This window comes from Ornithodoros turicata, chromosome 6, assembly GCF_037126465.1.
Source record: "Ornithodoros turicata isolate Travis chromosome 6, ASM3712646v1, whole genome shotgun sequence".
NCBI lineage: Eukaryota > Metazoa > Arthropoda > Arachnida > Ixodida > Argasidae > Ornithodoros > Ornithodoros turicata.
The window spans coordinates 55,972,185-55,989,388 of record NC_088206.1 but is presented as its reverse complement, the minus strand read 5'-3'; the positions used below and the strand labels follow the sequence as shown (position 1 = coordinate 55,989,388).

At 43.4% G+C, this 17,204-nt stretch overlaps 1 protein-coding gene across 2 annotated transcripts in view; it reads left to right on the top strand.

Annotated features, from left to right (window-relative positions):
* LOC135396762 (HEAT repeat-containing protein 5B-like) overlaps positions 1-17,204 on the top strand; it is a 61,887-nt gene that overhangs the window by 12,903 nt on the left and 31,780 nt on the right. Inside the window, exons 11-18 of one of the 2 annotated variants that reach the window (XM_064627914.1) lie at positions 619-730; positions 1,781-1,933; positions 2,079-2,178; positions 3,830-3,939; positions 4,020-4,183; positions 7,829-7,861; positions 9,988-10,062; positions 10,142-10,348. In XM_064627914.1, coding sequence (XP_064483984.1) covers positions 619-730; positions 1,781-1,933; positions 2,079-2,178; positions 3,830-3,939; positions 4,020-4,183; positions 7,829-7,861; positions 9,988-10,062; positions 10,142-10,348 — 954 coding nt within the window. The remainder of the gene's footprint in view (positions 1-618; positions 731-1,780; positions 1,934-2,078; positions 2,179-3,829; positions 3,940-4,019; positions 4,184-7,828; positions 7,862-9,987; positions 10,063-10,141; positions 10,349-17,204) is intronic. The other variant, XM_064627915.1, reaches the window with a different exon arrangement.

Genomic DNA, 17,204 nt, shown 5'->3' with positions numbered 1-17,204 from the left:
CTCGGAGCGTCACTTTGTACCTGTTGTACGATTCATGTTTCGTCACTGTTACCGCAATATACAAGTTCGATCACAATCCGCAACTGTCTGGTTGTAAGGTGGTATAATATTCGAATAAGCTCGAATGCTATTTGAAATTTTCAGATATCAAAATTTTGAATATGAATCGAATATCACAAATACATGTTTTATTTGTATTTGAAATTTCAAATATTTGCACAACCCCAATTAAATTACAATGTGTACAAGCTTTGTCTTTGTATTTTGACAGCTGTTCACCACCACAAACATGCATTTTCCATTCCATATTCAGGATTTACATGTACAGTCATGTCTCGCTTATCCAGATGCCCCAGTACGGATCAGGATAAGGGATCAGGATCACGTTATGATATCGGTAATCTGTTCCCGATCACGCAGACAGGATAACGAGTTTTCCGGTTAACTGGGCTACAGATAAGTGAGACGTGACTGTGTTGTCCTGCTCAATTTCAGATGTATTGAAGCGAATCCCAAATAATTTTCAGCAAAGGGAGGCAACTTGCGAAAAATTTCCTCATAGTCTGCGTAGCGATTAAGATTGCAGTACTCGAGATTACTAATTCCTTGATTCGACAGATGGTGTTCAACATCGCTGAGGACCTCCTGAGGAGTGCAACGCAGAACAGTCGTCTTTCCCTGCAGAGAACACAGTCGGGTTGGCTCATGATGGGAGCTGTGATGACGCTTGGTACGTTTTACTTTGCCACATTTTTTAAAGCAAAGCAACTGTAAAGCCCTGTAACACTGTAAAACACTGTAAAGCCCGGATCCCATAACATGCTACAAGTGACAGTGACAAATTCGATGGCGGCGCCACCAATGGAGCGACGAGGAAGCTCTGGCGCGGACAGACTGTTGCCCAGCGCATGCCCAAATCCACTATATTTGGCGGTGTGGAACAGAAGTGGATGTTAAAGGATAGAGATGAGGGGGCAATGGCATAGTGTGGGTGGCAAGTGAACTTTATTAAAATAACAAGCTTGTAGGTGGGAAGCAGTCATTTGAATCTATTGTTATCAAGTGTGACCAAAATCTCTTGCACATTGTGTGGTAACGGATAGAACTACAGCGCCGTTACAGACACATATATCGTAACAAAATTACGTAAGCATAAATTTCTCTCTCTCTCTGTTTTCCTGCTGCAGTTCAATCAAAATTTTATGACATTTGAGACTTGTATACCGCATAATCAATTGAAAAGTTCGCATTTTTCGCAAATGGATGAGGTAGCTGCACCCGCGACAGTGGCTACAGCGACAGAATCTATAGCATGGCTCGTGTTATGAGATCCTTTCTCTAAAGGGAGACTTTGCAAGGATTTTAAAAAAATTAGGTGAGCATCATACTGAACACGAACCACCCCCTCGATACCGAATACAACATTCGCATTCATTTTGAGTGAGTAATTAATTCGTAAATGATGACAATAGCAAACCAAAACCGAAATGCGAAGGGCAGAAAACCGAGCTCCATACTATGGCGGTACGGCCAGAGGAGGATTCCGTGACGTCATCCAGCATTGTCTGCTTCCACGCCCGCATTCTTTCTCCCTTGCCGGATGATGCCAAAAGTGTGTTGCTTTCAGCACCCTCTCATTTCACAGAGGCAAAGCGCTCGCTTTTTTGGACCGAGATATTTCATACGCATGTTCCCGACATCCCAAAGATTACGGATATACCGCAACCTTTGTGGTGATTTTGTTGCGGTGTCCCTCCTTTAATTGGGCCCCATCTTGTAGGTCCTCCCGTGGTCCGCAGCCTCCTCCCCAGAATGATGTTACTGTGGAAAAACAGCTTTCCTCGCTCGAGCAAAGAACTGGAGATGGAGAAAGTTCGTGGTGATGCTTTCACGTGGCAGGTAACCCTGGAAGGTCGTGCAGGGGCGCTGAGCGGTGAGTGATTTTCTGACAACACCAGTTCCGTGGTGTCGGTGGTTGGGGCTTTTTAGTGTCAAATCCCTCACCAGCCAGTGTCAGGTGCTTGCTCATAAACAGCTGTCCTCTCTTCCTCCCCCTCTCTGTAATTGTCTTCACCCAGCCATGGCCAGTTTTCTGAGACACTGCAATCAGTTGGCATCGGATGAAGTGGTACGCAGGATTCTGTCTCCAATCGAGTCTGCTCTTACGATGCTGACAGGGTGAGCCATTATTTCCGTGCAGTGCGACTAAAGTCTCATCTCATAAGGCAGCTCACTCACCCATTCAAAAAGGTTGTTATATATGCTTAGAGCAAGAGGTGGATCCAGGATTTTTCTGAGGGGGTGTCCTTGAATTGAAACTTTATGTAACAACAGAAATTGAGGGGGTGTCAGGACATCCTGACCCCACCCCTACATCCGCCTCTGCTTAGAGCCTTGTGTTTTCGGGTTTTATGGTTTTTGAGAATTGGGGGGGGGGGGGGGGGGCAAATCGGGTGTTATTTCAGGAGCCATAAAACAGGGTAAAATCAGACGATATCGGGTGGGAAAGCGGATTTTCGGGTAAATAATAAAGAACGGGCGCTTCTCGCATTTTAGATGAACACGAGGTGTGCAATGGCAGTGCTGAATGTGCAGTGGTTAGCATTCTCCAGTTCCTGTAGTTGTGGCCCAATGGACCTTTTTCACAATGGCTTACGCGCATGTGCATGACCTTGAGGAGCCAGAGGGTTATCTCAGTCTTCATTAGATGGGGCAGTATTGGGACGACAGAAGTGGGGACCAGTGGGGAGACCACATGAACGGCGCGAGCTCGTCGGTCCCACTCCGGACCGGTTTTGGTCGTTTGTGCTACCCACGTGTATTTGTTTTGACGCACTCTGAGCGCGGTTTTCTGGAGAGCTGCAACTATACAACGCGTATGTGTAAAAAGGTCCATTGGCACTTTGCCAATTGGGGGGGCTAAAAACTGTATTTACAATGTTTTGGTGACATGCCTTGAAGAGTCTACCGTTCTTTACCTCTATTATGAACGGGGTAAGCATAGCTGGGCACGCTCCACATAGCTGGGCACACCCACAACGCTACGCTGTAGCGCCATTTGACAAAAACTACTTTTCTTGATACTTTTCTTGCGCGGACGAATTCTCCGGGGACATTTTTTGGGGGGTTGATTTTTCCTACACCCGTGCTAAGCACTACATTTTAAATATTATGTATTCTCATAAAGTTATAATAATTGGGAGTAGATTTACATGTAAGGTGAGTCTGCCTACGCTCGCATGGCTACATGCTGCACATGCTGCGGGATATGATTGCGGATAATTCCGACCACCTGGGTTTCTTTCTCCAACACACAGTGCTTGAAGCAGTGTTTACCTCCCCTACATTGCTGCCAGCTATAAAGTTGTGTATAGTTGAACCCTTTGAAGGTGACAGCCAGGATCATGTTGCCAACGTCAAACAGTAACATTGTAGTAGGGAAAGTACGAGAAAGTAGTCTGTGTAAGGGTGTTGCACACTGCTCCATTTATTGAGGGCCTTAGGTGCCTGCAATGGCAACACACTAGTACCCCCTCTTTTGTTTGTTCACCACAGTCTTTTCTGCTTCTGATTTTATTCTTTGAATTACCGGTATAATTTTTATTCAGTAAAGAAATTTGATGTTGTATTTCAGCATTTGTTTCACTGAATAAAAATTATACTGGTAATTCGAGGAATAAAACCAAAAACATAAAAGACTCTGGTGAGAGAGAAAAGACTGTGTGGTCTTTTGTTCATTCACCACAGTCTTTTCTGTTTCAGATTTTATTCTTTGAATTACAAGTATAATTTTTATTAAGTAAAAAAAAATTTTGATGTTGTATTTCAGCATTAGTGCTACTCTGAAGCTCTATGGCCAACATCTCAAGGCTAGTGTAGCCATGGTGCGACTGCGCCTCTACGAGACCATGTCACTTCTGCCACCGCAGGTGTATGAGAGTGAGTCACGTTAAAAAAAAAAAAAAATGTCATTCTAGTGACCCATCCTGCTGCTTTTTTGTTTTTGCCACTGACTGTAGGTAGCTACAACAACCTCCTTAGGCTTTTGGTGGCAGAGTTTACCCTGACTGAGAACCAAGCCAATACAACCACCTCTTTACTGCGGAGCCTCTGTCACTCCGACGACAGCGTCATTCTGGGTTCATGGTTGCAAGATACAGATCACAAGGCTGTTGAAGATCAGGTTAGCTGATCAGTTCTAAAAAAAATTTTAGGTTGACGTAACTACAGAAACAAATGCAGTATGACAATGAAAAAATAGCTAAGAAGCAAGCGAGCTAGTGAAGATGATGCATAATGTAAAAACCCCCGAGACTAGGGAACACGGGAATTGAGACTTCGTGTTTGTGTCTGTCCCTTCGTGTTCCCTAGTCTCGGGGGTTTTACATTATGCATCAAAAGCAGTATGACATAATAAGTCAGCAAGGCACTCATTCTCCTCGAGCAGGAGCACTCATCACAAGTACAGTGAAAGATGATGAAAGATGAAAGTGATAATGATGAAAGTGATGATGATGAAAGATGAAACTTTCATCTTTCATCGTTAATTTCTTAGGCAAATTGAGGCTTTGTATGTATTTGTCCCTTCTATGTTGTTCCAGCCTCAGAACATCAGTTCTTTCATGAACAAGTACAGTGCTTTCCCAAGGATGAGGTTAGCCTTCTCGAGCTTTGTATTTTAAAAGCGGGTTGAGGAAGTGCACAGAATATAAAGTAGGGATGGGCCAACCGAATCTGTGAATCCTCGAAACCTAGGCAGGGATTTGAGATTCGGGAATCCGAATCCCCGTGCCGGAAATGGCGAATCGAATCTTTTGAATCCATCAACCACATTTGTTCGTTTCTTTTCAACGTGTTTTTGGTTTTAGTGTGTTTTTGTTTTTGCTGATAAAAAAAATGCAGTAGGCTAGACCCTGAGTGGATGAGAATGCTGGTGTTTTTGAACACAAAGCTGTAATCTAAAACTTTCAGCTGTGTTTTCTTGTTTGTTTGTTTACATTGCTCTGGACTGAAAGAGTTTAAGCAGGAACTCTTACATTACAAGCTTAAAAGTAGTATGGTTCTGCTTTTGATTGTTTCTTAGTTTTATAGAAAGAATTCAGACTCGAGAGTTTATGTATTTCCCGTAGCCGATGAACGACATGTTAAAAAAGTTACATTTAGGAAGAAGTGTATGGGTATGTTTTCTCCTGAAAGTGAACTATTATTTAATTTGTTTGTCATTAAGCAAAGGTATCGAATTCTGCTTCAAGACAATTTTCAGTAGAAGTGTTTGTTTTTTTCCTGTCTTTTTCAACTGTTTTTTAAGAAAGGATTCAAAAGATTCGAGATTCGCAGAACCTTCCCTGGATTTGGATTCGGAAAATTCTGGATTCGTCCCACACAGGCAAAAATTTGAGCTGGAATCCCAAGTGGATCCACTTGAAAAACAAAATGGAACCATTTTGTTTTTCAGGTGGGCCCATTTGGGTTCCAAATCAAATTTCTGCCTGGGAAAGCATAGATGAGAACCAGATACACGGCATAGACGCTAAATGGAGGCACCACAAGAGTATTTACTGGACAACATTAGGCAGCACACAGTTGAGAAATGTCCGTGGAGTATATAATATGTGCTCTGTTACAGCAGCTGTTATGAGTGCATAATACAGGCTTACCCAAGGTACAGGTTTCGTAATGAAGACGGTATATACAATGAGTAAAAAGAGTGTTTGGGAGCTAGACTGTACTTAGGAGGACATATACTATAGTCTAAAAAGTGTCATTCCGTCCAGCTTTTTGTCAATAAACCATGAAAGCGAACAAAAAGCACACCCTCCTTTAGCATTTTCAATGGCCCCTATGACCTACTAAGCCTTGTGTGTATGCAGGTTTGCATAGTTCCGTAGCAGTAGAAGCTTTGTTGTGATATTTATGTTGCTGCATTTTTACATTTTGCAAGCATAACATGCACTTCTACTGTTGTACTTTTAATAAACATGCCTTCTAGAAGTAATTTTAAAACATAACCGTTGCTCCCACAGCTCAAGAAATTAGCGGAATAGGGCACAGACAATGCAACCTAAGAAAGAGCGTTTTCTCATTTTTCATAATATGTATACTGAAGCAAGCCTGGAAGTTGAAAATTCTTCAGATTATTTTTAAGCTCCGAGATTTAAGTACTCCATACATTGTTGACGAACACTCTGGTGTTTGCTGTTTTTTGCGCTATTTTCTATGTGGCTGAAGAAATGCTGTACCTTATCATCTGGACCCTGTATACTGCACTGAGCATTTCACTAAGCAGCACACATACCTTTGTTTTGCGTGCTTGTTTTCAACATGGACACTGACCACCTTGCCAGACTTTCTACATGCAAACCTTCTTGTGCCCACATGGGAAATGCTCTTTCCTATGCTCTACTTCGTCCACGTACTATGTATTATGACAGCAAGCAGGCAACGTGTTGCACTTATATTCAAACACACTGAGTCAGCTCTTCAGGCAAAATCATCTCCAGAAAATGCAATGTTTGGGATGACAAAAATATGGTAGTAGTTTGATGGAGGCTAAAAAAAATCATGGTCGATCTATCGGTGGATGCGACGGAAATGCGTTAGCATTAAAACTTAAAAAACATTTTGAAATTAAAAACCATTTGGGAACTCCTCTTCACAAACGCTACACAGCTCTTCACACGACGCTACACAATGCTATCGCAAGACAGCATTCGCTGCCAAACGAGCCTTTCAAGCTTACTCCAATACAGCTCGGAGGCGCCGTCTCGCAGCCTTCTTTCGACGCCGGTCCTTCGCGCAGCCTTCATAACCCACGGCACGCCCACACAGACACCTCTCAACCTGTCGACCATCACAGCTGCACTGCGGAGAGCCAACACCATGGCCGTGTCGCGCGTCGTACTCTCCACGCGCCCTCTCCTTCCCTCTTCACTCACCACGCCACGATTCTGGCGTAGCGGGGACTATAATGCTAACGCATTAATAAAATTTATTTCTTTGCTAAAGTTTCGCTAGCTGTATGCGGTATGCAATGCCATCATGAGCATCATGCACATCAGGTAAAAGTGCCACACATAACAGGTTATAAGTAGGGTCTGACTTTTTCAGGTTAAACCTTATTTCTCCACAAATTTTAATCACATAATACGTAGTATCATGTATCACGTGCATGGTTTAGCAGCAATCTGTGTGCACGTATGATGAAAATATTAGTTGAGTGCAACGATAAACTATGCGAAGCACATTCCATGTTACATCATGTGCTGTTTGTGAGTCTTAATCGCAAGGAATTCATGTTTGACCAATATGTGCACCTTTAACTATGGGCCGCTTGCTGGACAGAAAGCAAAAAAGAAAGCAGAAACACCTGATTGTATAAATAGCCCTGATTTCACCCCGAATTTAAAAGGGGAAAGGCATTTAACCCGAAAAAGTCAGACCCTAGTTATAAGTTACAAATTTTTTAATAACAAAGCACTTTATTAGTAAGGTGAAGGTATTCAAAAGACAAGAAATGTCACCCTCGAATCGTTTACATTATTTTTGTGATCTTAGACATTCGGAAGCTGTATACTTTTCTCAGAGGGCAGCCAAATGTTTCTCTTTTTCTTTTCCTTATTGGTGCTCACACCAGTTGCTACATCACCATGCTGGCTTTGCACAATACACGACAGTTTGATTCTGAAATTTGCAGTTCACACTATGAACTTGCTCTGCAGCATGCAGTGCAGCAAAATACATCTTTAAGTCATTTTTGCACACTTCCTTGAAACTGCCTTGTTGGGAAATTTAACTGTGCACAAGCAACGACCACTTTGCTGCTTTTTAGATGGAACCAAACCGAAAGGCAGACAAGTCATTTGTGAGTACATGGGGAATACTGGAGGGGTGCATGCTACTTCCACACGCATCTCAGGCATGCAGGCTTGCTTCAGTGTGGCATGCTGTGCACAGCACGTTTACAGTTTCGACGTATAAGTTATACAGGCATTTGGTGTTGTACTCAAGCTGATGTGATTTTGTGAAATCATTTAGGACGTAAAAATGATCGAAATTCCAGTTTGCGTTTCTGAAGAAACAAATTCAGTTGGCCATGAACTAATACAAAATAATGATTAATTGACTCTGAGACACGTTTGCAGGAAAGTATAGCATTAGCAACTTATAAAAAGTTAAAAGGAGAGTACAAAAGGGTACAGAAGGGTACAAAAGGGTACAGAGTGTTAGAAAGTATAGCCAACGTTCCGGAACAGTGACACCTTTAGTCTTGGCACGTCAGGGCTTTTTCCCCGAAGAGGCGAAACAAAGTGCAGTTCACAAGTTAGGCAGCATACTGCAATGGCACATTCATGGCATGCAATTTGGGAACTGGAGGTGTTGAAGCTTTGAAGTCATCGGCTAATGGTTAACTGCTCTTCTTGTTGGGTGAGGTAAAGTTGTGAATGTGAACCTACCTTCTTTTCATACATGATATCCTATTTTGCATTGTTGTACTTGCATTTCCCTATGCGCTGCTTCGATTATCGTACGTGCACACTCTTTAGAGCCGTTTCATACATGTGGTACTTCAAGACACACGTACAGATGAGCTTAATGATATCTTGATCAGGTGGCAACTCCCCACTCTCCATCTCAAAATAAAGTTGTTGTTGTTGTTGTTGTTGATCAGGTGGCAGATTAGTGAAAGGCTGATTGACGTTTCTTCAGTCTCTGGCTCCCGCTTCATCATCTCCAGCTTCCAAACTGAAAGCCAGAAAAATGCCACAGCAATGCACGTGAAATGCCTGATTCACGAAGTGCATGTAATTCTTACTTCAACCCGGCCACTGCATGCAACACGTACAGAGCAGTTACCCCAGTGCTGCATCCAATGCTTCACCTACTCCTGCTGATAGCAAAGGCGGGCAGAAATACGACACCCAGCTCCTCAGGTGTTATATATGGGGCACCTTCTTCCATAGACATGCAGGGATTAGTCATATTGGAGCACAATCTTTGCAGACTGATGCGTGTCTGAGAACAACAACCAGAGTTTATAATACTAGCTATGAAGTCTGTGGCTCTGAAGGTTTCAAGGCTTCACTGCTCATATGGCCTAAATGACAACACCACGTGCATATTGTAGTTAATCATTGCGCTGATGAACACTAGAGAATCTTGTGACAGCCAATACCAAAATGTTATGTTGTTTATTAGCCTTGGATGTTATAAGCAAGGACGGTTAATAAGTTACGCCCGGCATCATCTCTGAGGGCTACGCTGCTGTCCTGTTTTATTGATATACAGCACATCGTACAAATAATATGGTGTAGATGCAGGCACGCTGGTGGACAACCTCCATTGCTCAGGCTTTCTTAAGGTGGAGCACATTGTACTTTTTCTTTCTTTTTTTTTGGCTCTACATATGTTGCATTGTGCAATGCATTTTGTGCACACTGCCTCTCTGTCATTTGAACAACGTCCCACAATAAAGGATTAACATTGCAGTGTTCAGTACGTCCCCCATGTGACCCATTGGATTGCTACGTGCGGCTAACGTAGCTTGTAAATATTGCGCATAATCATTTCCAAGGAAGGACTCTGTATGCACAGTTTAGGTACTTCATTCCATTCTTTCAAATAACAAGATAGCAGGAGACTCTTCTTTAGACACCCCCTCGCATGTTGTCCTCGTAACTCATTTTCATTATTGTGTACATCGTACCAAATGATGGGGTCCCAGAATACCCTCGCATCTCAAATTGACATTCTTGATGTTGTGCTCATTGCCTCGTGGTAGATCATCGACTCAATTTGTCATTATTGGTGTGACTATTTTGCCTGGCTTTCAGTGTCTACATTACGACTTCTCTGTGCCTGGTACCTAAATATTTGCATGTTCCATGCTTTCTGTGCTGTTGTACGCTGTTTGTACTTGTGCAAGACAGTGCATGAGTGTGGTACTACTGATTTGATGTTGACATTAAATGTGTATTGTCTGTTCATCAGCTCCAGCCAAACAGTGCATCTGGGTCAGGAGCACTGGAACATGACTGGACAGTTCTGTACCAATCCCTCCCTAAGGTATGCATGTTTGCGGTTTTTGCAAATGCACGCACGTGCATAGCTTGCAGTGCTTAGATAAAGCATATTATTTCCACAGGGTGAGTCGCTACCTGGTCCTCTTCCACTCGGCGTAGCTGTCATTGACCTGTCCGTGCAGCTGTATGGTCGTGTATTTCCTCATGTGGCAAATAAGCATCGGCTTCAGATGTTGGGCCACTTCAATGAGTGTGTCAAGCACACAAAAGCCACCAGGCAAGAGGCAGTACAGGTCAATATCTTCACTGCGCTCCTCAGTGCTCTTAAGGTAAGTACTTTGTTTCTCAGTGGTTTGTTACGGAGACAGTATAGTGCTCCAAGATAGACTGTTAATTCGTATTTGTGTGAGGTCCCAATAATGGTCAATTAATGGTCCTGCGAATTAAAAGAAATATTTCTTGGGTGCAGCTGGCATTTATAAGTTATGAATAACAGCATTGTGCATCAGGGTTTTGATCGAATCTGGACTCCAATGGACGTGAGAGGCACATGTGTTTGATAGGCGGCCACTTCATGCTTAGAATCTGCATTTGGATAGCAGAGTGACTTGGATCAAATCTTTTTCTGCAGAGTGACTTCGACTTGATTTGAATCACTATTTACATGTGGGCTGCAATTGCATGTCTTCAACCCCATTTTCCTCAGGGATTGTCCCAGCACCTCCCACACACACCTCTGATACACTCCTAAAGATCTTACAAAACCCCCTCCCCAAATACTTTCCAGAAAAGGCAAAACACACACACACATACACATACAAAAAAGAAAAGCAGATGGGTGTTGCACATTCCTATGGGATACCAAAAAAAGCACAGGCATGAGGATCATGAGGATTCTCATCTCACCTTTTATAATAAATATTTCCCTGCCTTTTATAATACTGTAATTTCACGCGTATAAGCCGCACCCCAGATAAGCCGAAGGACCCGTTTTTGGGAATGTTTTGAAAATTTTCTGGCAGATAAGCCGCAGGCAGTATGATGCGACTGATTTGTGCCACAAAAGAGACCACAGAGCCCAAGAGACCATAAACCCTGTGGTCCATACTCCGAGGTCGGCATGGTGTACAACAGAGGAAGTCAGTTGTAGTGTTCTACCATGATTGGATTGTGCCCTTGTTGTGTGTCTTTCATGGATCGAGGGGTCAGTGGTCTTCCAGAAGACATGAATCTGTCATCACTTCCGTTAAAGCTGCTTGGGGTAGGCACCAGGAAGATCAATCTTCTCGAATGTGGACGCGCCCCTGCATCGTTTGTTCGTGCATCGGCAGGGCTGTGCTGCGCAGGAGACACTGTCGGACCATTCGTTAAATAGGCGTATGGGGAAAATACCAGGCAAAAATAGTCATGAGACAACCCACACTGGTGGATAAGCTGCAGAGAGCCTGTGAGAAAAAAATTGCGCATAAGCCGTGGCTAATACGTGTGAAATTACGGTACATATTTAAAGTCACAAGCTATGCCCCTGACTTGCTCAATTTCACTAACTACAAACAGCTAGGTAATACCAGTACATTGATATTTTAGCAGAGACCCAATCTTATATTTATTTATTTATTTATCCGAATACACCCTACAGCTCCACCGAAGTGGCATTACGTAGGGGGAGAGGGAGTACATGGCTGTATGCACAAGCACATGAACAGAGATAACAAAACTGAAATCAGACAAATATAAGCATACAGACACAAAACAATGATAAAAAAGAGTTAAATCGAGACAAATATTAGCATACACACAAGATCAGCTCAAAAAACACTCAGGAAAATACGCACACAGCCTGTTGAAAAAGATGTCACCCGAAGGAGAGAGGACAATATCACGAGGAAGATGGTTCCATTCTAGCACTGTTTTGGGGAAGAAGGAGTGTTGGAAGGCAGATGTTCAGAAGCGACAGGGTTCTGACTTGTACTCGTGATCAAGGCGTTCTGAGATGGCGTGAGGCGGGAAGATATATTTTGTTCAAGGAATACCCGTTAGTTTGTTACATACTGTATAACTAGTAATTTTCGCGATGACTTATTTTTCGCAAAATTCGCGAACGCCCTTTTTTTCGCGAATTTAAAGTCCCGCGAAATATTCGAAGCAACGACACAAAATACGAGAAAGAAATAAGGCCCAGGGCGCTGATACATCTTACGTACACAGTTTATTAAGCCCTTAAACTGCACTTTCAGTTTCGCACCTGACTTCAGGACTGTAGTTGTTATAGTTGCCACGTTTCTTCTGGTTGTGCCGATCAGCGACTTCGCGAGACATGTTCATTGGCAGCAGAAAAAAATTTGTCGACTACCGTATGGAGGGCGGCACTCTCGGGCAGTCCATGCACATGGTCGCTGGTTGAAGGAGGAGGACGCGGCGATGTTGGCTTGAAGTACCGGAGCAAGGACATGGCGGTAATGAGTCGAAAAATACGAAGCTGTCACGATGTTCACCGTGTCGATACGGACACAAGAATGACGGGAGACACGGAAATTCGGCAATGACCCAGATGCCACCCGAGTGATGACCCCTCATTGTAGCACTCTGAGTCAGAAGGGCTTAAGGGGGGATGTGGCAATTAAAGCTAACTTCCTTATTTATAGTTCAAACTTAACCAAATTTGGTGTGCTTTTGTATTTTATTTCAGCACCAGTATCTCAGTGCAACAATCAGTTTCTGAATATCTCTTTTACTTATTGAGTTATAGGCATAAACATACTGTCTAACGAGCCTCTTGATTTATTTATTAATTGTGTTGAAATTTCATGATATTTTTATGTCGAAACATTACTAAGGGCCTGCCCTGTGCAATAAAGCTGTTAGTTTTTCTCCCCATCTCATTTATTGCTAGCCAATTTAAATACCTCTTGTCCTGTTTTTCTACAGATATACTGCTTGACAAAAAGGGCTTTACAAACTTTTCTGTATGAGATAAATAATAACTAATAGCTTTATTGCACTCCTTAATGTGTCTGGAACTCCATGCAACAGACAGGAAGCCTCTATCTTCAATCGTACAGATATGGTGAAGCTCGCCAAGATGACAGTCAGATGCAAATGAAAAGCTGGGAAAACCAGCTCCGAAGTTTCTTTTGCTCTATTTGTCACAAATCGCTACAGCAGCTCTTCAAAACCCACCAGGACAGTAGCCTTTCTAGTCATGCAGCTTTTTCAGAGCCTAATATTACGTAAAATCAATGTCATTGTGCTTTACAAACTCCCCGGAACAGCCGACGTGGCACGGAACATTGAGGAAAGCGCGCATTTTGAATGTGGCGCGCCGCCTCTGCCAATAGGAGGGCCGTGCGCTAGCCACGTGACTCTCGGGAGCCAATCACTTTCTGAGTTTTGCTTTCATCGATCGCGCCCTGCTCCCTTATTTGCTGTTGGAGAAGTGCAAAACTATGGCCATCGGGGAGCTGGATTTCTCCTCTTTCAAATGATACCAAGATGGCACCGATCGGTGGGAAAGTTATCGCGCAATTGGCAAAACAGAAAGAGCCTTCCGAGCGTAATTTCTACTCACTTTTTTGCGAGTGCGGGTTACAAAAATAAGTATTTAATCAATTTCTAGTCTGAATTTGACTGAAGTACTTCGTGACATGATAATGAAGGCGTGAGGAGCACAAAAATGCACACTTTGAAAAACCGACTTTTTGGACAAAATTCCACATTTTAATTGCAGCATCTCCCCTTAAAAGGGATGAAATGGGTTATCGTCCAGGGTTGGTGTCCTTTTGTCATTTCAAGGTGGAAAGTCCCAAAGACGCCTCCATGCGGGGGCGACACACTGCGGTACCGTGAATAATTGCCTGATTCTGGCTCCTCGCAAATTCACGAATTGTTGAGCCCGTGAATTTAACCATTTATACAGTATCTCATAGAAAAGCTTTGATCGAGCTTTTAGTCTACGGCTGTGCTGACATGCTCTGTGCTCAGTTGCTGTTTCTCCCGGGGCTGAGACAACTACAATCTTTTGCCAGTTGTATTTTCATTACCAAAGTGATAATAGGAGGGTCGAGAGCGTCCTAGAGTTTGCTTCTGTCTTTAGGCAGCCCTTCCTTATATTTTTTGGTTGTAGTTGAAGCTCACCTTCTTTGGTACAGCTTTGCGTAGAGCAAAATCACTCCATACACTTTACGCTGAAATTCAGGTGGGCAAGGCCTCCAAGCTCCGTTAATAAGAAAGTTCCGACGTGACGTTAAGAAGAACGGTCACTTTGACACTGCTTCACATTCCCGAGCGAGCTGGCGACACTCTTCCATCATCGAAACATCTTGTGCCAGAACTGGGTCGGCATCTCAGACAGGGGTGCAAGGGATGTAGGACTGTGTCTATGCTGTGTAACATATCCTGGTCATAGACTAGTTGGAAAGGGCTAAACTGAGTTGTAGATCGAGCTGCGGTGTTGCAGGCATAGGTTCTATAAAGTGTTGTGAAATCCCAGGACGTCGGCTGCATTAAAACATATCATAAAGCATGTCAGCTACCGTGCTGTTCAGTAAGGCCATTGGTCTGAGGGCAGTATTCTGTGGTTGGTTGATGAAGCACGGAGTAAGCCTTTAGAATGTCGTGTAGTAACCTCGCAAGACACTGCAGCTTGCAGTATCAAGGAGACGAGGTGCAGGTCTGAAGAGAAGTGGAGCAGACCCAATGTGACGAGTAGGGTGATCAATTGCAGTGACAACCCAGCGATTACCAGCGGCAATGAGAGCGAGGGATCGTAAAGGACCATTGCTAGACGTGGAGAGGATTTGCAGGTTTGACATTGTTGGCATGATACAGTACATTGAGGGACCGTAGCATATATCCGGGCTTAGAAGTGGCGGCGTGAAATGCGGTCGGTCAAGGCGTCCCGCAATCAAATTGTCATGTAAACTCCATGTAGGCTTGTGTTGCAGTGCCTTTGGAACAATGAGAAGTATGCGTTTGCCTTCAGGACGATAGTTTCACTTGTACGGAATGCTATCAGAGAGTACAAAATGTGCACATCTGTGGAGCTTTTTGTCTGTTCCAATTTCTGTTCCTTGGAGATTGACAATTTGCGGTGCAGCAAATATGTTGCCAAGCTGAAGCAACTATATCTCGTACAGATTGTAGTATATGTTGGAAGTGCCATATCAATTAAACGACTGGTTTGGTGCATCAGACAAAGTACCTAGACGAAGTGTCGGCATCAGAATGCTATCATCCAGATTTGTAGACGACCTGAGGGTTCCTGGAGTGACATGTGCCAACATAGTGCGTGATGATCACTTAGGATGTTGAAGAGCTGGCCAGATGGATGTGACCGGAACTCGTGAATGGCTCTCCCAAGTGTGCATTCTGTTCTTCCTCTCACTGCTCTCAGAAGATTCCAATAGTTTCGACACTGCATAGCACCCCTGCCAGCCAAGCGACTGGCAGGGGTGGACAGGGCCCCAATCCCCTCCCTGCCCAATCCCGCAGCCGAAGCTGCACCACGTCGGATGGTATGACGTGGACACAAACGTCACCACCTGCTCACACTATGTCGGCCATCCTCTCATGAATGGGAACGGGTTCATCCCGTAGACATTCCGACAGCCACCTGACACTGACCTCGAGGCTGTTAGTCGAGAGCTGAGGTGGTGTCGGGGTAGGGGACCACCGGCTGCCCTCGCTGGAATCATCAGCCGGTGGGGTTGGAGGTGCCCGTGTGTCCCCGTCATTTGTGCACGGGCAGCACAAGTTGAACGCCAAAAGAAAATAGCAGCCACACAGGACTGCTAGGGTTGCAACAAGGAAAAATAGCAGCGTAATGACAGCCATAGTCACAGTCAATGATGTCCACTGGGGTTGTTTTGTGAGAAGTACTGCCCTGTTCACCTCTTCGTCTATGGTTACCACGTAGTGCAGCCTTTCGCAGTTTGGTGTCTATAGCTACTTACTGTGGGGTTCAAATCCAGATATTTGTCGGGTTCAAATCAAATATCGAATCGAATGAGAAAACAAAAGCTGAATAATGACTAGAATATGTTTCTACATATGTTTGAATATGTATTTTAGGCACCAAAAATTGGTAGCTACAGAGGTCATTGCAAAATAAAAAGAAGAAGACTCAAAGCATCTCTTCGTCTATGGTTACATCGTAGTGCAGCCTTTCGCAGTTTGGTGGCTATAGGTACTTACTGTGGGGTTCAGATCTAGATATTTGTGGGGTTCAAATCAAATATCGAATCAAATGAGAAAACAAAAGCTGAATAATGACTAGAATATGTTTCTACATATGTTTGAATATTTCTTTTAGGCACCAAAAATTGGTGGCTACAGAGGTCACTGTAAAATAAAAAGAAGAAGACTCAAAGCATCTCTTCGTCTATGGTTACATCGTAGTGCAGCCTTTCGCAGTTTGGTGGCTATAGCTACTTACTGTGGGGTTCAAATCCAGATATTTGTGAGGTTCAAATCAAATATCGAATCAAATGAGAAAACAAAAGCTGAATAATGACTAGAATATGTTTCTACGTATGTTTGAATACTTATTTTAGGCACCAAAAATTGGTAGCTACAGAGGTCACTGTAAAATAAAAAGAAGAAGACTGAAAGCATCTCTTCGTCTATGGTTACATCGTAGTGCAGCCTTTCGCAGTTTGGTGGCTATAGGTATTACTGTGGGGTTCAAATCCAGATATTTGTGGGGTTCAAATCAAATATCGAATGAAATGAGAAAACAAAAGCTGAATAATGACTTGAATATGTTTCTACATATGTTTGAATATTTATTTTAGGCACCAAAAATTGGTAGCTACAGAGGTCACTGTAAAATAAAAAGAAGAAAACTCAAAGCATCTAGAGCTAGCTTGCTCTTGAAGCTGAGCCAGATCTTGTTCCACATGTTCTGGTATGAGGATTTCCCTTCGGGCAGTTCCAGTGTTGCCAGCAACTGAAAAGGGACGCTCACTTGGAGCTCCCCTGGCTGGTATCCCTGGATGGTTCATGGCCACCTTAAGAAAGTAGTTCCTTGTAACATTGTGAAATATAGTGCATCAGTGACACCAAAATTGCCTGTTTAGTCATTCTAGTCAACTATTACAAGTGTTGCTTTGGCATGGGTTGCTCTGTTACATCCTGTACTTTGTATTTTTGAGTTTTGCAAGGACCCATTGGAGTCACAAAAAACGA